A 16,886-nucleotide genomic window follows, 5' to 3' on the forward strand; every position below is an offset into this window, starting at 1 on the left:
GTGATTTGCGGTATAAAATGAGAGACTTGCCTTGCTTAATAACGTTGAAGCAAATACTTACCGAAATAAATCTATTTTTATTTTTCCATAGCATATATATATACTTTTTAGGTATCCACATCATCTCACGGGCTCGTCTATGTTGTTTTATTTTAAAAGCCATGACCGGAAACAAATGTGTGCACTTTGTTGCTCTTGATGCTCCTTGAGGAGTTGCCCGTTCTTCCCAAGTTTTGGAAATGTTTTCCGAAGTTGTGCAGCAACCACAATTATGGACCTTCTCGTGTACAAATCTTTGAAACGGCGTTCAATTTTTCACCTAAAAGATCAGCATACAAGTAAGATGTTCTTGTTCGTCATAAACGCTGCTACGATGGATGAATCTCAAGAAAAAGCGGTGGAAATGTTTCGATCGCGGATTTTAACAGATGCAACACCCAGAGACAATGCAGCCCGTTAGCTTGCGGCTCTCCTAGGCGAGAGTGGCACACCAAATTACAAATGCTTCAGGTACACTATATCGCGAAGGGGGTTACGATATGGTCATTTATCTTGAATATCCAAGTGTCGTGTTTGTGTCCTCCTCCTTTTACGTTACATTCCTGTTGGTGTCACAATGTAACCCGGCGTGCCAGTGTTTTGGAGTCCAGTGCTGGACACCAGCCCTGTTATGACGGCACATCTCAGGACGCACCCTGGTACAGGACACGACCACCTCCTCCTTTCTCGGAGAAACAAGAGGTGAGAGGCAATAGTATGGGAACCTTTTAAGAACCCTATATTGGTGTAACAACTTTAGTCCCCAATCTCTCTTTTGATGAAGGTTAAGGCTGAGTCACCACAATTAGTTTTATAGTCTGAAGATCTTTCTGCAGCTACCCATCACTTCTCCCTATGCTGGCTTGTATCTTGAAAACTGCCGTGAAATGTTTTATTTTGTTGTATCCCTGAACCTTATTTTACCAGCCACTTGTCATATAACATGCTATAACAGATAATAACTTTGCTTAGAGAGGTACGCTTGTTTATACATGTCTGTAGGCTGTCCCTGGATGAAGCTATTGAAGATCTGTCAATAAACAGGTGACATTAAATGTGCAATAATGAATGCCCTCTTTTCATTGTCAGAGCCTCTCCTGTGTCCATGCAATGCAACATGCCCCTGGTGGGAAATCAGCAGAGCTGATGTTGAGTAGGATGAATGGTTTGTCCTGTTCTCTCAATCCTATACAATAACAATACAGTAAATAACACAACACATGTCTGTGCAAACACCGTGCATCTCCATGATAGGTAAATTGCTAACTGCTAATAATAAATAAATAATGTTGTACACTACAGAAGTAACATTTATTTACTAAATATGATTTACTGACTATTGTACTAAAAATCTTTAGCACACATACACAATTATAGTATGTAGGCATGTATGTGTTCATTTATTTAGTTATTGTCACTGTGCTGTACTCAGAATGTTCACCCTCTATTTATCCTGTCAGGTAAAATGGAAATCACTTGGCCCATGGTGTTGCCAGCAGAGGGCCCACTCGCTTCTTCAGCCCCTGCTGGTCCATGGGGACACTCCTTTTACACTATATTTACCTACATGTCAAACATCGTGCCCCTCCGGAGCCGCAGAAGCACACTCACCAGATACAACCCGGGCCACACTCTGCCTCAGGTGTGTTTCTCAGAGGTGTTTTGGTCGCTTCAGTCGTTGTACACAGTCACTCTCCGTGGGGTTTACAGACAATACACCTTTTCATCTAAGTGGTGATTGTTTAGTTCAGTTTATTGTCAAAACTTTTATTTATAGTTTTTCTGTGGTACTTCCGCACTAAACAGATCAGTTGTCAATCAGCCATTTTTTCCCCCACTGCTGCAACATCTATATGGATTTTTTCTGTAGTTCTTTAATATAGATTTTTGTTCGGTACTGGCTGTTTTGCAAAATAAAGATTTATGAAATGCGTATATGTTGCATTGTCATTCACATGTTACACCCTGTTACAATACATTTTTAAAATATTACTTGATTCATAGAAGGATTATCATTTTGGAAGAAACTAATCACACAGTGTGTTGAATGTTTCTGCAGGTTCAGAGTGGGGCACCTCCATCTGCATTTGCGGTCAAATTTCACAAGTGTGCCCAGGTACATCAACATAATTGTTTGAATGCAGCCCATTTTTATCTGTGTGCGTTTAGTTCCTATGTGTTTTGCAGGGCCAATTTTAAACTGCAAATGAACATGTTGAAAACCCTCCAGTGATTCATACCCTTCCTGTTTGATCATGTGGTCCATAGGTGAAGCGAGACGCTGACCCTCCTCAGCTGACATTCTTCCTGCTGATTCACAACATGGGCCCATTGAGTGGCACCAACCTGTCTCAGGTGGCCATCCGGGACTCCATCTCTGGAATAGTACCATTAAAAACTGAAGGCCGAGTGGTGGAAAGAGGCTACCAGACGTTTGCCATTGATTCACTGTCTGGTATGTCTGGGAGTCACAATGTTTTTACTTGAAATATTAGAACTTTCTCTATCCACAGTAGATAACATCATATTGATTTCATTTCTTAGCTGGATCCCAAGTTGTTGTCAATTATACTGCTCACATAAGGAGTCATAAGAGTGAAGTCCTTGACCTTCCAGCTTTTCTCACCTTCTCTAACGCCTCACAGGTATTTTTTCTGTTGCTCCGTTTCTGAAATCTCCTAAACTGACAACTTAAACCAAAATAGTAATTCTTTTGTTAATTTCAGAATGTCAATATTTGCAATAAAATAAGAACAAATATTCTGTCTTCTTACCCAGAGTTTTGTTTTCTTGACTCCACAGAATGATGTCAGTATGTTTGGCCCATTAAAAGCTAATCTAACCTTGAGGGTGAATTCCACAGACAGGGTAAGTTGTGGACAGCTCCTTAACTGGAAGCACACTTGCAGCTTCAAGCATTGCATGTTTGTTCTTGTACTGTTTTCAATTTTGTGTTCACAGAATTGATTTGATGAAAAGTCTGATCTCACCGTTTTAGATTTATCCTAATCATGGGGTCCATTTTGCTGGATTTGTTGCCGGGTTCCTTGTAACGTTGTCGCTGCTCTCAGTGGGGTTTCTGGCCATGAACCTGATAGCACCCAGAACCAGGCTGAACCTTCTTCAGCAAAGGGTATCACAAATTCAAAAATATTTATTGTACTGACAAACTATAACAACTCATTAATTTGTTAATTGCATGCGCTATATATTTGTGCTTGTTAATGTTATGAAAGTGTTGAGTATTCAAAGAATTTTTTTTTTTAATCAAACCAAACTGTCTGATGTAAGACAGTTTGGTTGATGAACCATGTTTTAACTCTGTTTCTTTCCTGTTAACATACTTTGAAAGAACTGTTTTCTTGAATAAAAATGTACATTTTGGTTATTGGTTTGGGTTTTTTGATTTAGGTCAAGTATATGTTCATATATTGCGCATGTATTTTCTTGCTTCAGCGAAACAGAGGTGATTCAGACCCAGAGTACGCAGACTGCAACATGAATGAAACTGTAAAAGATGAGGCAATATTTGAAGACAAGATGGTGGACACTATGGTGCTGGAGGATCCCCAGAACATGTACCAGGCTTTGGATAAGTGAGTAGACCAGTCGAGAGGGAATTAAATATCTCTCTATAAGGCTTGATATCCTTAAATGGAAGACATATGATCAAAATCGCCACCAAGAGGAAGAAATTGGCACTAAGATGGTGCTTGTGAAAATGTATTAACATTAATATATACTGTAAATGTAATGTATTAAACATTAGTTTGTAGTTTTCCCCTTCAATTCAATATAGTTGATTGATTTTGAGGCCAGCATGTAGCAGTCAAAAGAAGAGCTTAACATTAAGGAACTCCTGTATTGACTTCAACATTAAGTTATGCTGGTTGTTGCTTGGAAGGAACACTCATTTATGTTGCTTATCACAGAGCTACTGATTCACCCAAATCTATAATCATTATTACATCCAGTTTGCAATTGATCTGAACATTTTTACTCACATTATTATCAACTCCACCAGGGACACGAATGTCCTTTTTGCAGTATATCTTAGCAGAAACGCACAATTTACAAGTGTACTCTGCTTATTCTACATTTTGTCCCTCTTAGCCTTGAAATGTCTACACTGCTGCATGCCACCAACAACCTGGAGGCCACTCGGATTCAGATCTACAAGGATGTGATGACCTCCCTGCTGGGTGGCCTGCGGTCCCAGGGCCAGACCAGCGCCCAGGCCCAGCAGAGGCTGCTCAGTGTGCTCCATGGACAGCTGCTGGGCATGGAGGGCCGGCTGAAGGAGGAGCGAGGGGCCCGCATGGCTGCTCTGGCTGGCCAGTGGAACCTGGAGACTCGGGAAGAAATGGAAGCAGAGCACCGCAGAGAAGCTGCTGAGAAGGCCCAGGCCGAGCTGCTGTGTCAACATGCAGACCAACAGGTAATAATAATAAGTCCTTTGTTTCAATATTTGTTGGGTATTTTTGTATTTTATTAGAACAGTTCTTAGAAAAACAAAAACAAGCAACTTTGAAATGACATGAAGCAGGTCCCCTGGATCCGAGAGAACCCTGTTAGGTTATTGCTTTTATTACATCACTAAATTGTAAACTTCATTTTGTAATGTCACTAGGAGCTCCTCCACTGCAGTGTCCTCCTGGAGAAGCTGCACAAGCTGAGCCAGAGTCGCCTCCAGCGTATCCTGTTGGTCAGACATGAAGAAGCCTCGGCGAAGGTCCAGAGGCAGATCGTTGAGTGGCGCCGGGTGGAGCTGCACAAGATTTTCTCTGAGGAGCTGGAGGAGGCTACCAGGATGGGCGAGTTGGTGAAGAGTACAGCCAGGAGTCTTCAGCACGATTATTTTGCCTGTCAAGTGAGCGACCAAAATGAGCTTTTAAAGTTGTGACACTTTTATGTATGTTAAACGGATTTGAGGTGTTGATCATTTGAGTTTTTCGACATGCGAAATAGGCACCTGCAAGCATTTTTCATATTACTTTATCTTTTTCTTGTCAGCAATCTGTATTTGTGGTAATCAGCACATGAGGCAAACATTTGAAATACATTATGCAACATGCCCTTCTCTTTTCTGTCCAGGATCAGCTTGAAGAGGTGCTGGATGTGGTCCTCGCCAACCAGCGCTATGTGCTAGCTGAACGCCATGCACAGAGGAAGTTCTTGGTGCACAGCCTTCACAGCCTGAACAGCCTGATTTCTGACACCTTCTCCAGCACCTCCAGCAATTTGGACAGCTGGTTCACTCACATCAGGAGGTTGGTGCCTATTGTAGTTACCTGTGACAGCATCATAGCGATGGTGATTTGTAGCTGCACTATTTCACTACACTACCCTATAAATGTGACCAAGTAAGCTTCTATAGCAGTATGAACATACATTTTGAAAATTGAATCTAAATTGCTTCTAAAATATATAAAAAGTGAGCACAAATATTTTACATGGAAAAGAAAATATCTTTCTGGCATTTAACAGAAAATGTGCACATTATATTAACCTCAGGAAGCCTTTTGTTACCAACTCTCAACAAAATGAGTAGCTGGGCTGCAGTTGTGTTTGCTTTCATCTCTCCACCAGAGGGAGCATCGTACCTGCAGAGCAGATAGACCAGCTACAGGAGAAGGCCCAGAAAGAGCTGTTGATGGTGAGGCAGAGACTAGATGAGGCACTGAGCGAAGAGAGGAGAGCCATGCGCTGTGGACTGATCAAGAAGAGGCGGGAGCTCATCTCTGACATGGTGTGGAGATCATGCACTATATGTCAGTTGTGGATTGATAAACACACACATCTTGAATAATATACCACCTTTAATCCTGCTTCCTGCCTTCTCCAGCTGCGGGTCCAGAAACAGAGACAGAAGGATCTGTCGGGTCTGTCCAAGGGTCTGGAGGGAAGGAGTGATGTAGCCCAGCACCTGCACTGCTGGCAGAACGTACTGACAGCTCACAGTTTGGAGCTAGCCGAGCTCATCAACAACCTGGATGAAGAGGCTGCTGCCGACATCCGCAAGGTGCCACTCTTGCAGTACACATCAGACACATTTATGACCTAATCACTTTGAAAGATGCATAAAAATCCACACACAGACATACCATTGAGCTTGATTGAACTTGATTAACTCCCTGTCTTGATCCTCTCCCTGTTACATAGGTGACCATGCGCGTTATCCAGGGTGCCATAACAGAAGTCAAAGCCGTCCAGCCCACTGCGACCCAGGCCCTGCTGACACTCTTGCCCCCAGGTGCGCAATGCTCCCAGCTGCAGGTGGAACCAGAGGCAGGACCAGGCCAAGCCCATGGACAAGGAGCGAGCGGTCTCCTGCAGGGCCAGGAAAGGTTGCATCAGGAAGGCAAGGCAGCCTTACGCATCCTCAGCTACACCAGGGAGGCTCTGCGGGAAGCCATGGAGAGAGAGCTGCATGAGCAGAGGGAGCTCAGGGCACACTGCAGGGCTTTCTTCAGGTCAGTGATATAATAACGCCAGTCACTTAATTTCTGGGAAAGGTAGTTAGAGAATAAGAATAAGGAGGGGAAAAAAGAATGTTAGGAAATATTTCTAAATGAGCACTTCCCAGATAACATGAGACTGTACACATGATACACTACAGAAAAAACGCAGTGGATACCAAACGGTTTTTGTTTATCAGTCTACAACAGGGCTTACGGGGGGACAAACAATAATTATACCATCCTAGAATAATGTTTGTCCACAATTATAGCTCATGAAATTACTCTCAACACAGCCACGTGAAATCTCATGGATGGGACCCTGATGTGTTTATCTCTCTGTCTTCCTTTTCTCCTTCTGTCCCAGTTGTTTGTGTTCGTCCCAATTGACTCTGTGTGAAGATGACCGGCTCAGGATGAAACTAGAGTTTCAGAAGTGTCTGTCTGTGATGGACCGCTGCCTGGTGCTGCCCCACGCTGTCTCCAGAACCAAACTCCACACCGCTCTCGCAGCTTGGAGAAAGGAGAGCGAGCAACTAATGGTGAACACATAGTCACACATTATTGAATTCAGTTGTTATGTTCTTAAAACTTGTTTGTAGGATTAGAACATTACTGGCTCCTGTTAGTGGTAGTATCTGCTAAAAAGTCACATTGGCAGACATAGATATGATTCTAAAGATAATTCAAAGGGAGGAGTCCACTGGTATTAAACAAGAGCAGGAGATAATGGTCCACTTAATGTTTTCTGAAATGAGTTAGAAATGGAGAATGGTGACCAGTGCAAACCACACTGCAATCAGCCACAATTTTGTGGTCACAGGATGAGTGCACATTGTTATTCAGAAATAATAAAGGGCTCCACAGAGTGGTTTCATTTCTAATCACATCATAACAGCATGCTTGGACTCTTTTCTCGACCACCTAATGGATACTGTGGTTTTTGCAGACAAACATGCAATCCAAGGGGAAAACCGGTGAGGCCAGACAGAAAACAGACACATCTGACCTGCTGCTTTTCCAGAGAAGACTTGAGGACAGAATCCAACTGTTTGAGAAGGAGAAGGAGATGGAGAGCGGTGTCATGAACAAGGTAAAGCTGTTTTCTTATTGATTTCTCTCCAATTACTGTTACTATAAGTCACGTTTATGCGCAGGCAAGAAGGAACCTGTGCATTCATTTTATATCACATCAAACCCTAAACTCATTCAGTAGCAGAAGCCATACTCCTTGAAGTAAACGACTATTTGTGTACACAAGGTGCTATTTGTTCTCACAAGAAATACATCCCTTCTAACTATGGCAGGTGATGGAGGAGATGCAGCGGGAGAGAGAGGATGATCTGCTCTCTCAGGCCGACAGCCTGGCGATGCAGATGGCTACCATCCACTACCAGAAGGCTGAGAGGAGGACCAAGGTCTTGGAGACCTCCCGAGCGATGCTCACTCTGCACAGCCTGCTCATTCAGCAGCTCCGAGAGAGAAAGAGCCTGGAGAGACAAGATATGGCCCAGAGTATTCAGAGCCACTGCTTGGTAAAGCTTGACTCCGAGTTAACCCCTGTGCTGTAGCATTTCCTGGTTAAAGGGCTGCTCGAGGGCTTAGAGGCATATAATGAGGTCCAAAGTGATGTGTAATTCTCAGACAATTTTAATTTCTATTCTCATGTTTCCTCTGAGACTGAAACTGTGTAGACTTTTATTAGAGTGTAACTTAACTCCCGCCACAGGGCCTAGAGGAAGCAGAACAGCAGCTTCAGAAGGAGAGGACAGAGTTGGACAGCCTGCAATTGTCTCAGTCCAGAGCTGAGTCAAATCCAACACAGAAAGAGAGGGAGGACTCCGATGAGGGAGGGGAGGAAACCGAGGAGGAGAGGCTGTTTCAGCTGCAGCGGGACTGCAGGATGACGACCATCCTCCACGAGGCGCTCTACAAGTGTGAAGAGGTCATCACACTGTTGGCTGAGAGGTGAGCTGTCACGTCAGTGTTATCTCAGGAGGAATGACGAATTTTGTGGATCAACACAGGCCATTAAATTTTACAGCCCTGAAAGTTTCTGGTGTTTTCAGGTTTCAAGAAATGACTGCCAGCAATCAAGCCATAGAAGATTTAAGAGAACAGATGGGGCTGAAGAGACTTTATGCAAACTGTGACCAGGTCTGAGTTTATCATCTTTTCCCCCCACTGTTACATTTAACACGAGCATATTAATGGCATGGAAAAACACAGGGACATGCGCGAATGCCAGTGAAAGTAGAGATAAACTGTCCTCAAGGTGGCTGTGTGCCCTGCTCTTCATCTCAGGATTTGGACTTTGCATCTGGGCTGGTGAAGCAGAGTCAGCTGTCTACTGAGCTTCTCCTGGAGTCCCTGCGTCTCCTCCTCCCCACCCTCCCTGAAAGTGAACTCCTTTCCATCACTGACGCCCTCTGCCCCAAACAGCACGCCGTTTCATCGTCTGCAGAGCAGGAACCCTCAGGGTAAGAACCAGGTTCGGGGTCAATAAATTAGGTGTACGGTGTAATATTTACAAAATATAGGTCTACAGCCTGCCTTAACTTTACAGTGTTTCCCTCATATAGACTTTACTAGTACGGGCCGCCCAGGTATATTAACAGCTGCCAAAGTATATTTGGCAACATAAATATAAACCGAGAGATTTTAACTGGTAGGCCTATTACGTTACAAGACGCGGACGCGGTTGATATTGTATAAGCTCGGAATGACAGTGAGTGCATAGTGCAGATGTCATTCGGTACCACGGTGGTTTCAATCCACATGCAGCACACCTGCTGCTGTTAAAACCAAATCATTGATGAGTTTTTTAAATACAGCTATAAAACCAAGCCTACTGCTGATGGAAAAAGTCAGCATAGGGAGAGAGAGACAGAAAGAGGAGGGGCAAGCTGGTGTGTTTGCAGTGAGAGACCAGTAATACTAGTAATACAAATACCTATATACCTGGCCGCTGCCACACTGTCATAATGAGAGCTCAACAGTCTTGGTGAGAGGTTGTGTCGCTGTTCTGCCCTTCGGAACCGCGACACTAGACTGTGACGTTTGTGTCACGGTTTCAGAACTGTTAGAGCCCCATTAGCAGGAGGAAAGCTTGTATCTGCACAGATAGTCACTTTGGACATTTAAATGCCCTTGTCTGCTAGTTCATGTTATCCCCCCCCAAAGGAAAAAGGGAAAGAACAACTTCAATAGAGTGAAAAAGTTTTTGCAGTACGCAGCTAGAGTCTCAGCGATTCAAGTTCTATGGTTTTAAGAAAACTGTGGGTGAAGTCACTGATTAAATAGAAGCAGCATTTAAAAACAGCAGATGGCTGAAACAAACCCATCTCCAAATAATGTCTTAAATTCAAATAACAAATCTTGCTTGGACACGGTCCCACAAGGGTCCTTCTCTCTGAGCCAAGATGGAGAGATAAGTTGATTTTACTCGTCATTTAATTTCCTTCTTTTCCTGATACACTGGAACACTCATGTCTGGCCCCCGCTGAGTTTGGATTACTTTACGGATGAATAATGTCTCATGGATGTCTCTTTGGATCGGAGCAGTCTGGCTAAAGGACAAGGGAGTGAAAATGCTCTGTTTGGAACAATATCAAGACGTGTTTTTCTTTTTCAGTTCTTTTGTTACTGCTTTTTGTTAGAATAGAAAACTACTCATATATATAATGTGTGTGTGTGTGTGTGTGTATGTGTGTATGTATGTATGTATGTACCTAACTAACACATGGTTTCTCGTTTGTGCCTGTTGTCGCTAATTTGTATCATACCTCCATCATACCTGAATTTATATCTTCTATCTTCGATGTTCTACAGACAAATTAATCATCTTAATTTTATTTAACAGCAAATGAAAACACTTTGTATAATTGTAAATAAATTCAGGCGTCAATGGGCCAAGAAACCCTACCCTACTAAGTACTTTAATGGAAAAGCGCTCTCCGTCTGAACTAATGAAAAGTTCATACAGCTTATCAGATATTTGGGCCCCCTTAATGATTTTTTCATCAAAGCCAGTCATTTCCTGCAGAGATTGTATCCCACTTACCAGCTGTATAACATATTGATGACTTTTTGACCAGGTGTGCCGAAGGGTTGAACAGACTTCTTCCTGTCAAACTGAGAGAAGACGTAGTGCGTAAAAATATGCTAAATATGCTGAGCTGCACTGTGGACAGAGAGAGGTGAGTTCAACTGCTAGTAGCTGCTATTTAAAGAGTTAATATTACACTATCATCAAGACTCATTTGTTGCTCTGTAACCAACAAACACCAAAGACAAATCCTTTGTTGATGTGTAATATTACTTTCATCAGTTACAAGCCTGGGCTGCAGGGACCACATGCATGAGGTAAACACTTTAACACCCCAGTCCCACTAACAACAGCTCCTTTGTCCTACAAATCTCTCAGACTCCAGGAAACGAGACAAAGTCTGATGGAAAAACTGCTCCCCAGATCCCGCCTCCTGCTTCCCAGAGATGTTGCACTGCTGCTGGTGGAAGAGAAAGCAGAGGAGGAAAGTTTTACCAAAGCACAACAGCCTGTTTGTAAATCAGCCATGACTGAAAACACAGTTACATATCAGCACAGTCGCACTGCAAAAGAAAGGGTTGTGGACACAGTGAGTGAAACCTTACACAGCAGAGCAGAGGAATACAGGATGGCAGCCTCTGCCACTGGAGAACGGTTGTTTGTGTTTCGGGATCCACCTGAATCATGTGACCGTGTTGATGCCCCTAAAAGAAAAAAGAAAAGGAACTTCCTAAATCTGAAGAAAGGCTCAGTGGCTCCAACAGACCTACCTTGAGACATACAAAGAATGTCTTTTGCAAGGTTTTTTTTATGATGATGGTAATTTATAATGTGATTATACTAAAATCTAAAATAAAACAATAGTTTGACTATGTAGCAAAAAATAATCGGAATGTATGTAGCATCTGGCTTTGTTTCTAAGTAAAGGCAGCTGATGTTTTCAGTGGTGTTTTCCTGCTCCTCAATTCAAATTGTAAATCAGTAGTATGACTTGCAAGGTCATTGAAAGGACCTGTGGTCTTCTTTTGAATGCACATCTTTTAAATGGTGGGAAAAGTCCACTTAAGTACACACTCTTAATAGATTTACTTTACAAATGAGTTCTGGAGAATAACCCCACCCCCACCCCCGCTTCCTGTAGTATTAGTGTAAACTCCTAAACATTAGTGTCAAATACTCTATTGTTATTCCTTTTCAAAACAATAGATATTGAGTTTTTGTATAATCTCCTTACACTTGAGATACACAGACACATGGAACGTCCAACTTCATAGTTATCTCTTGTGCAGATAACAGATAAAATGTACCCTTGGGTTCCCCTTGATGGTCTTTTCTCACATGTTGGCTCCCACTGATAATTAATGGCTGTCATCAGTGACCTGGTTTGGGGCTTAGACTGTATGGGATTGGGCAATTTACAAGCCAGAAAATTGGGTTGGAAACTGTCCCAAAAATGTAAGGTCGTGCTGTCACCCGGAGAAGCTCAATCATTCCTGGTATTTTCAGAGCGTGCATGAACAGTGTTTGCTCTCCAAAACACAGCAGAGCCCCAAATGTTTTCCTCAGCCTTGCTGCGCGTCTACGTCATCGTCCATCGTTTTTTCCCCCTCCACCACTCCATCTTTATAACTACAGCAGGTCCTCCTCTTTACTGTACAAACACAGTTGACTGTCACAGCAGCTGAAAGCAGTCCTGAGCAGCCACATCGACGTATGATATCCGACATGAGGCCGGGACTCGCCGCTCTCGTGTGTTTCTTCAGCTTTGTGCGGCTGTCGGGCTGCGCGCCTCCGACCTGCTACTCCAGAGCGCTCGGCCTGAGCAAAGAAATCATGGCTCTGCTGGACAAAATACACACGTACCATCGCACGGTAAGCACTTTGACGTCTGGTTGCATCGTCACATTGTGCAGACACGGTTGCGTTAACCCGTTTTGATGCTCAGTATTAGTATTCTAATGATAATGTTTGTTGGGTTGCAGAAAACGTGTGCTGAGGTTCTGCCTACGGTCTTCCTTGATGTGCATGTAAGTTTAAAACAGTTGGAGTAATGCATACGATGTTGGGACACATTTTTTTCCCGACATTCCAACCACCTTTCACCCACTGATCACTATTTCCAGGCATATCAGTTAGATATTAAGAGCTAATGACATTAACCCTTTCTGTTTTTCCTCCTACTTTCAGTCATGTCCCTCTTTGTCTCTTATAGTAACTTTAAATATGGAAGTAGGCCTACTGCACGTAGTCTTTTTTGGAATAACCAGGAGAGGAAGTGAATAGTTGTAGTCACGATTTATAATGGATAAGTGTGTGTGTGTGTGTGTGTGTGTGTGTGTGTGTGTGTGTGTGTGTGTGTGTGTGTGTGTGTGTGTGTGTGTGTGTGTGTGTGTGTCTAAAATTTAAGTTTGCCAATACAAAACGGCTACACAATGCATTTTACTAGAATCGTGATGGTGACAGCTCATTAAAGAATGGTAGCACAGTGTAATGTGTTTGGTTTTTTGATTAAACTGACCCCAACTGTGAGCTTATGACAGCCTTATGGCTAATAAATAATACAGGCAAAAATTGCAACAAAAAGATTTAGATTTAGAGTAACTTTTATTCAGTTTCACTCAAATCAAACTATGTCACTAACCTTTCTGACTTTATAAGGGTAAAGGGTCAGCACCTGAAATGTGAGTACTTCACAAAAGCATCATAACCAGTGGATAAAACAGACTGCTATTTACAGAACTCTGTATAGCTCAGGTGTTGTGACAGTTCATTTTGTTCATAAGGACCACAGCTGTTGATATGGTGACTGACAGCAAGGTAGACCAAAACGTTTGTGTGCAAGCCTCACTTAAACAGTGAGTGGGATGCCTACATTCCATTGAAACTGATTAATTTAAGACAAACTCAACAAGTCAAACAAGACAATGATCCCAGTTAAGAGCAGGAGCTTTCACTCTCACCACACACAGGAAGCTAATTCAACGCAAAAATTAGTGCACTGTTATTCCTGTGCCAAATATTACCTTGTATGTTTCGGTGGCCTTTTGTGTATGGTTGAGGGTTTATGAGAATATCTGAGTACCCTAGATTCAGAAGAGCTTACTCGACCTACAAGGAGTTGCAGTCAGTAAATACTGCCATGCAAAAACAAAATCTCTGATAAGAAATGACTAATTCAGTAGAAGATTTGTGAATAGCAGTGCACAGTGATCATTGATGTTCATTTTAAAAGAGTTTTTTGATCTTTCTAGAACTCGTGCGTCACTGCCAAGCTCCGTGACCTTCTCTACGTGGTGCTGAACCATCCTGACCAGTCCTGCAGAGAGCGTCCCAGGATGGTGCTACTCAAACTTAAAGTCCAGAACTTGTACACCATCATCTCCAGAGTTTGTTATCGGGTAAGAACATCTAAAACGCCTGCCGAGTTTTTCACCATCATATTCTTGTTTTCCAGCTTGAGTGGTTTAATCACATGCATGTCTTTGTTTGGTTGGCAGGACCTGGTGTTTTTTACAAATGACTGTGAGGCTATTGATACTGGACACAGTATCCCTCACTATGCAGAGGACAGGCTCCAGCTGCTGCAGGAGGAGCGATGAGCAACACACATTGGTCATTTACATTCATAAAAACATGAGCAATATGTAGAGTGGTAAAGCATGTACAACACACACCACAGCCTGTACTGCATTAGAAGCATCATAAGCAATACACGCAGTGCTGTTTCATGTCTTACCTAGTTGACTCTGTGTTCGCTGCAGACTCATGTTAGGGGAAATGTGTGGCTACATTCCAGCAAGGAGTGCAGAACTTTCCACAGGAAATTTGCTGAATGCCAACCATGCCGATGAAAACCTTGAAATAATAAACCAATAAGAGATGCTTGTGAGCAGGGCTTAACCGTTGCTTACTTACCAGGGCTGATCAAAGCTTCATGTGTAATTAAGAGAAATATGTTGTGTTTCCATAACCCCTGGTCCGACTAAGATGTCTTAAAGGAGCACTATCCAGCATTTTGTAAACGTGAAGAGTTGAACATGGTGGTTGAAATTGTTATGTAAGAAATAGATGTCCCAAGCATTGCTTTCTCGCACTCGGTTTGTATGGTGTGTTCCTTCAGACTTTTCTCACGTAGAAAGTTTTTAAAAAACTTTTATACCAAAGAAATTACGACAATGCTGCTGCTTGTATTCAGTATTTTCTAATGGCCGTAAGCAAACCCGATATAAAATAATAGAGCCCTCACTGTCATAGACATATTAGAAACGTGCCTGTTTTAATGTATACTTTATGACATTATACATATATATGTCCCTCATTATGTAATAAAACATCTCTTTATGTATCAACTTGTTCTGTTGTCTGAAGTTATTTCCATGTCTGCCAGTTGATTCTGGGAATCCCCCCTATAAACAAAAGTGAATCTCAAACTGCATCACCGACCCTTGAATGATCTTTTAATTAATAGGTTTCTGATATGTCCTTTACAAGGCAATTTAATTATACAAAGCAGAGAACAATTACTGTCACCCCTTGGCAGAGTTGTTGTTTTTTTATTGTGCAGCATTTAGCATCTTTGCTGAGTCTGCCAGTTGATTCAATCAACTGGCAGACTCAGTTGATACTGAGACCAAACTGGCTCATGTCTGTAAATCAGCATGATGTCCCTTCCTCATATTTTTTTTGACATGAGTGAAGTCAGTTTCACTCTGATTTTCAGTCCGCATGTCACAATTGCTGACTTTTACTGTTGTATATTAAGTTAGCATTGTTTAGGTCAAAGCACAAAAAGCTTTTTCCCTCTACAAAGCAACGATAAACTGGTGGTTGTGACTTGAAAATGTGATTGATGAACTGTAAGCGTTGTGGCTTTGACACAAACCACAGTCCCCACTCTCTTCCTGCAAGTGGATACAGATAGAAAATATTAACTCACACAGTGAGGACCGACAGATTTGTTTTAATATTGGCATCATTGTTTTACTTGCCATTAGAGCTCTGTGGACAAGTAATGGCGCAGTTGCCACATTTTTGTTAATTGTTAAGCTGATGATACACGGGGCAACTTTTTGAGCAATGTTGCTGGGCAATCTTGCTAGTGGCAAGTCCGGCTATGTTTTGAACAGATAGGGGCGGTGAGGGGAAGGTGGCGGAGTGGTGGGGGAAGGGGATTACAGTAGTAATCTTTACTCATTATCACTGATGGCAACGTTGCCCTGCACGATTGCTCTAAAAGTTGCTCCGTGTATCATCAGCTTTAGGGCTTCTTGGATTTGGCAACAAGTATGCCCGTCTGATTTAATGTATGGCCTGTGCTGCCCTCTATTGGCAATACTGTGTGATCTGCACATAGACAGGAAGTGGCTCAGTGGATTGTAACGAGCGTTAGAATGTGGAAGAAAGGGTATTTAAGTGACTTTAAACGTGGCATGGTTGTTGGTGCCAGACGGGCTGGTCTGTTAGGGTAACCAGACCTTCTTGTTTTCCGGGGACAGGCCACCAAAACCGGAGGCTGTCTGGAGCTGTCCCCGGAAATGTCCCCGTTTTTAACTGTGTGTTAATCATAGACTGTAAAAGGTGCTAACAGACCTGAAATCAGATTTTAGGTGGCCAGAAAGACTCGACAGTAGAGCATACATGTGTCGTGCCGAAAAATGATAGACCGCAGAAAACTGATTATAATTGATTTCATTCAGAAGTTATATTTGACAGATTATAACTCAATTAGTTTACCTCTTAAAATGCCTTCAAATGGCCAAAACAACACATAAAATGCAATATTCTACTTGCCAGGAAGTGATTGCAGCCTCTATATTTATTGACTGAAAGGTTTCTGCTTCAAAATGACTTGATTTCATTTATATTTTATATTAATATTTGACAGATTATAAAACCAAAATCATCCCCCCCTTTTTATTTCATATTTAATAACATTATATTTATTAATGACATTCTGACCACCAAACCAAAACAGTCCCCGGTTTTCATTTCTGAAATCTGGTCATCTTATGGTCTGAGTATTTTAGGAACTGCTAATCTACTGGGATTTTCACATTCAACCATCTCTAGGGTTTACAGAGAATGGTCCGAAAAGAGAAAATATCCAGTGAGTTCAGTTGTGTGGACGAAAATGCCTTGTTGATGTCAGAGGTCAGAGGAGAATGGGCAGACTGGTTCGAGATGACAGAGAGGCAACAGTAACTAAAATAACCACTCGTTACAACCAAGGTATGCAGAATAGCATCTCTGAACGCACACCGCTCCTGTCAGCTAAGAACAGGATACTGAGGCTACAGTTCACGCAGGCTCACCAAAACTTGACAACAGATGTTTGGAAAAAC

The 16,886-nt window shown here is 42.4% G+C and overlaps 2 protein-coding genes and 1 long non-coding RNA gene across 5 annotated transcripts; 2 read left to right on the forward strand and 1 right to left on the reverse strand.

Annotated features, from left to right (window-relative positions):
• Nucleotides 1-213: 213 nt before the first annotated feature.
• LOC119885828 (limbin-like) lies at nt 214-11,488 on the forward strand. Of its 3 annotated transcripts, none has more exons than XM_038696083.1 (23): nt 215-741; nt 1,129-1,204; nt 1,500-1,681; nt 2,099-2,155; nt 2,308-2,494; nt 2,584-2,684; nt 2,842-2,907; nt 3,038-3,172; nt 3,496-3,635; nt 4,153-4,477; nt 4,670-4,909; nt 5,134-5,309; nt 5,602-5,788; nt 5,885-6,061; nt 6,202-6,512; nt 6,865-7,039; nt 7,447-7,590; nt 7,805-8,032; nt 8,227-8,465; nt 8,567-8,654; nt 8,802-8,977; nt 10,595-10,696; nt 10,924-11,488. In XM_038696083.1, the coding sequence occupies exons 1-23, from the start codon at nt 502-504 to the stop codon at nt 11,318-11,320; spliced, it is 4,149 nt and encodes a 1,382-aa protein (XP_038552011.1). In that variant the 5' UTR covers nt 215-501; the 3' UTR covers nt 11,321-11,488. The 3 variants fall into 3 exon arrangements, with proteins under 3 accessions (XP_038552013.1, XP_038552011.1, XP_038552012.1); XM_038696084.1 differs by having other exon boundaries at nt 216-741; nt 5,629-5,788; nt 10,924-11,320; XM_038696085.1 differs by lacking the exons at nt 10,595-10,696; nt 10,924-11,488 and having other exon boundaries at nt 214-741; nt 8,551-8,654; nt 8,802-8,942.
• On the reverse strand, nt 10,795-11,961 carry LOC119885831. Its single transcript, XR_005441394.1, has 2 exons — nt 11,853-11,961; nt 10,795-11,249 (listed from the first exon to the last, which is right to left on the reverse strand). It is a non-coding gene; the product is annotated as an uncharacterized LOC119885831 (long non-coding RNA).
• Nucleotides 11,962-12,115: 154 nt separating this feature from the next.
• LOC119885830 (cytokine-like protein 1) lies at nt 12,116-14,894 on the forward strand. The gene is made up of 4 exons (XM_038696088.1): nt 12,116-12,417; nt 12,528-12,572; nt 13,797-13,943; nt 14,043-14,894. The coding sequence occupies exons 1-4, from the start codon at nt 12,259-12,261 to the stop codon at nt 14,142-14,144; spliced, it is 453 nt and encodes a 150-aa protein (XP_038552016.1). The 5' UTR covers nt 12,116-12,258; the 3' UTR covers nt 14,145-14,894.
• Nucleotides 14,895-16,886: the final 1,992 nt, after the last annotated feature.

This window comes from Micropterus salmoides, unplaced genomic scaffold, assembly GCF_014851395.1.
Source record: "Micropterus salmoides isolate LMB-PRFRI ecotype aquatic unplaced genomic scaffold, ASM1485139v1 Ms_hic_scaffold_4, whole genome shotgun sequence".
In the NCBI taxonomy this organism is placed as follows: Eukaryota; Metazoa; Chordata; class Actinopteri; order Centrarchiformes; family Centrarchidae; genus Micropterus; species Micropterus salmoides.

Excerpts from the sequence above, each read along its gene's own strand:
- LOC119885828 (XM_038696083.1), top strand. The coding sequence starts at position 502 with ATGCTTCAGGTACACTATATCGCGAAGGGGGTTACGATATGGTCATTT. Across the intron at positions 2,685-2,841 it reads CCTTCTCTAACGCCTCACAG|AATGATGTCAGTATGTTTGG; the intron begins GTATTTTTTCTG and ends TTGACTCCACAG. Across the intron at positions 3,173-3,495 it reads TGAACCTTCTTCAGCAAAGG|CGAAACAGAGGTGATTCAGA; the intron begins GTATCACAAATT and ends TTCTTGCTTCAG.
- LOC119885830 (XM_038696088.1), top strand. The coding sequence starts at position 12,259 with ATGATATCCGACATGAGGCCGGGACTCGCCGCTCTCGTGTGTTTCTTC. Across the intron at positions 12,418-12,527 it reads TACACACGTACCATCGCACG|AAAACGTGTGCTGAGGTTCT; the intron begins GTAAGCACTTTG and ends GTTGGGTTGCAG. Across the intron at positions 13,944-14,042 it reads TCTCCAGAGTTTGTTATCGG|GACCTGGTGTTTTTTACAAA; the intron begins GTAAGAACATCT and ends TTTGGTTGGCAG.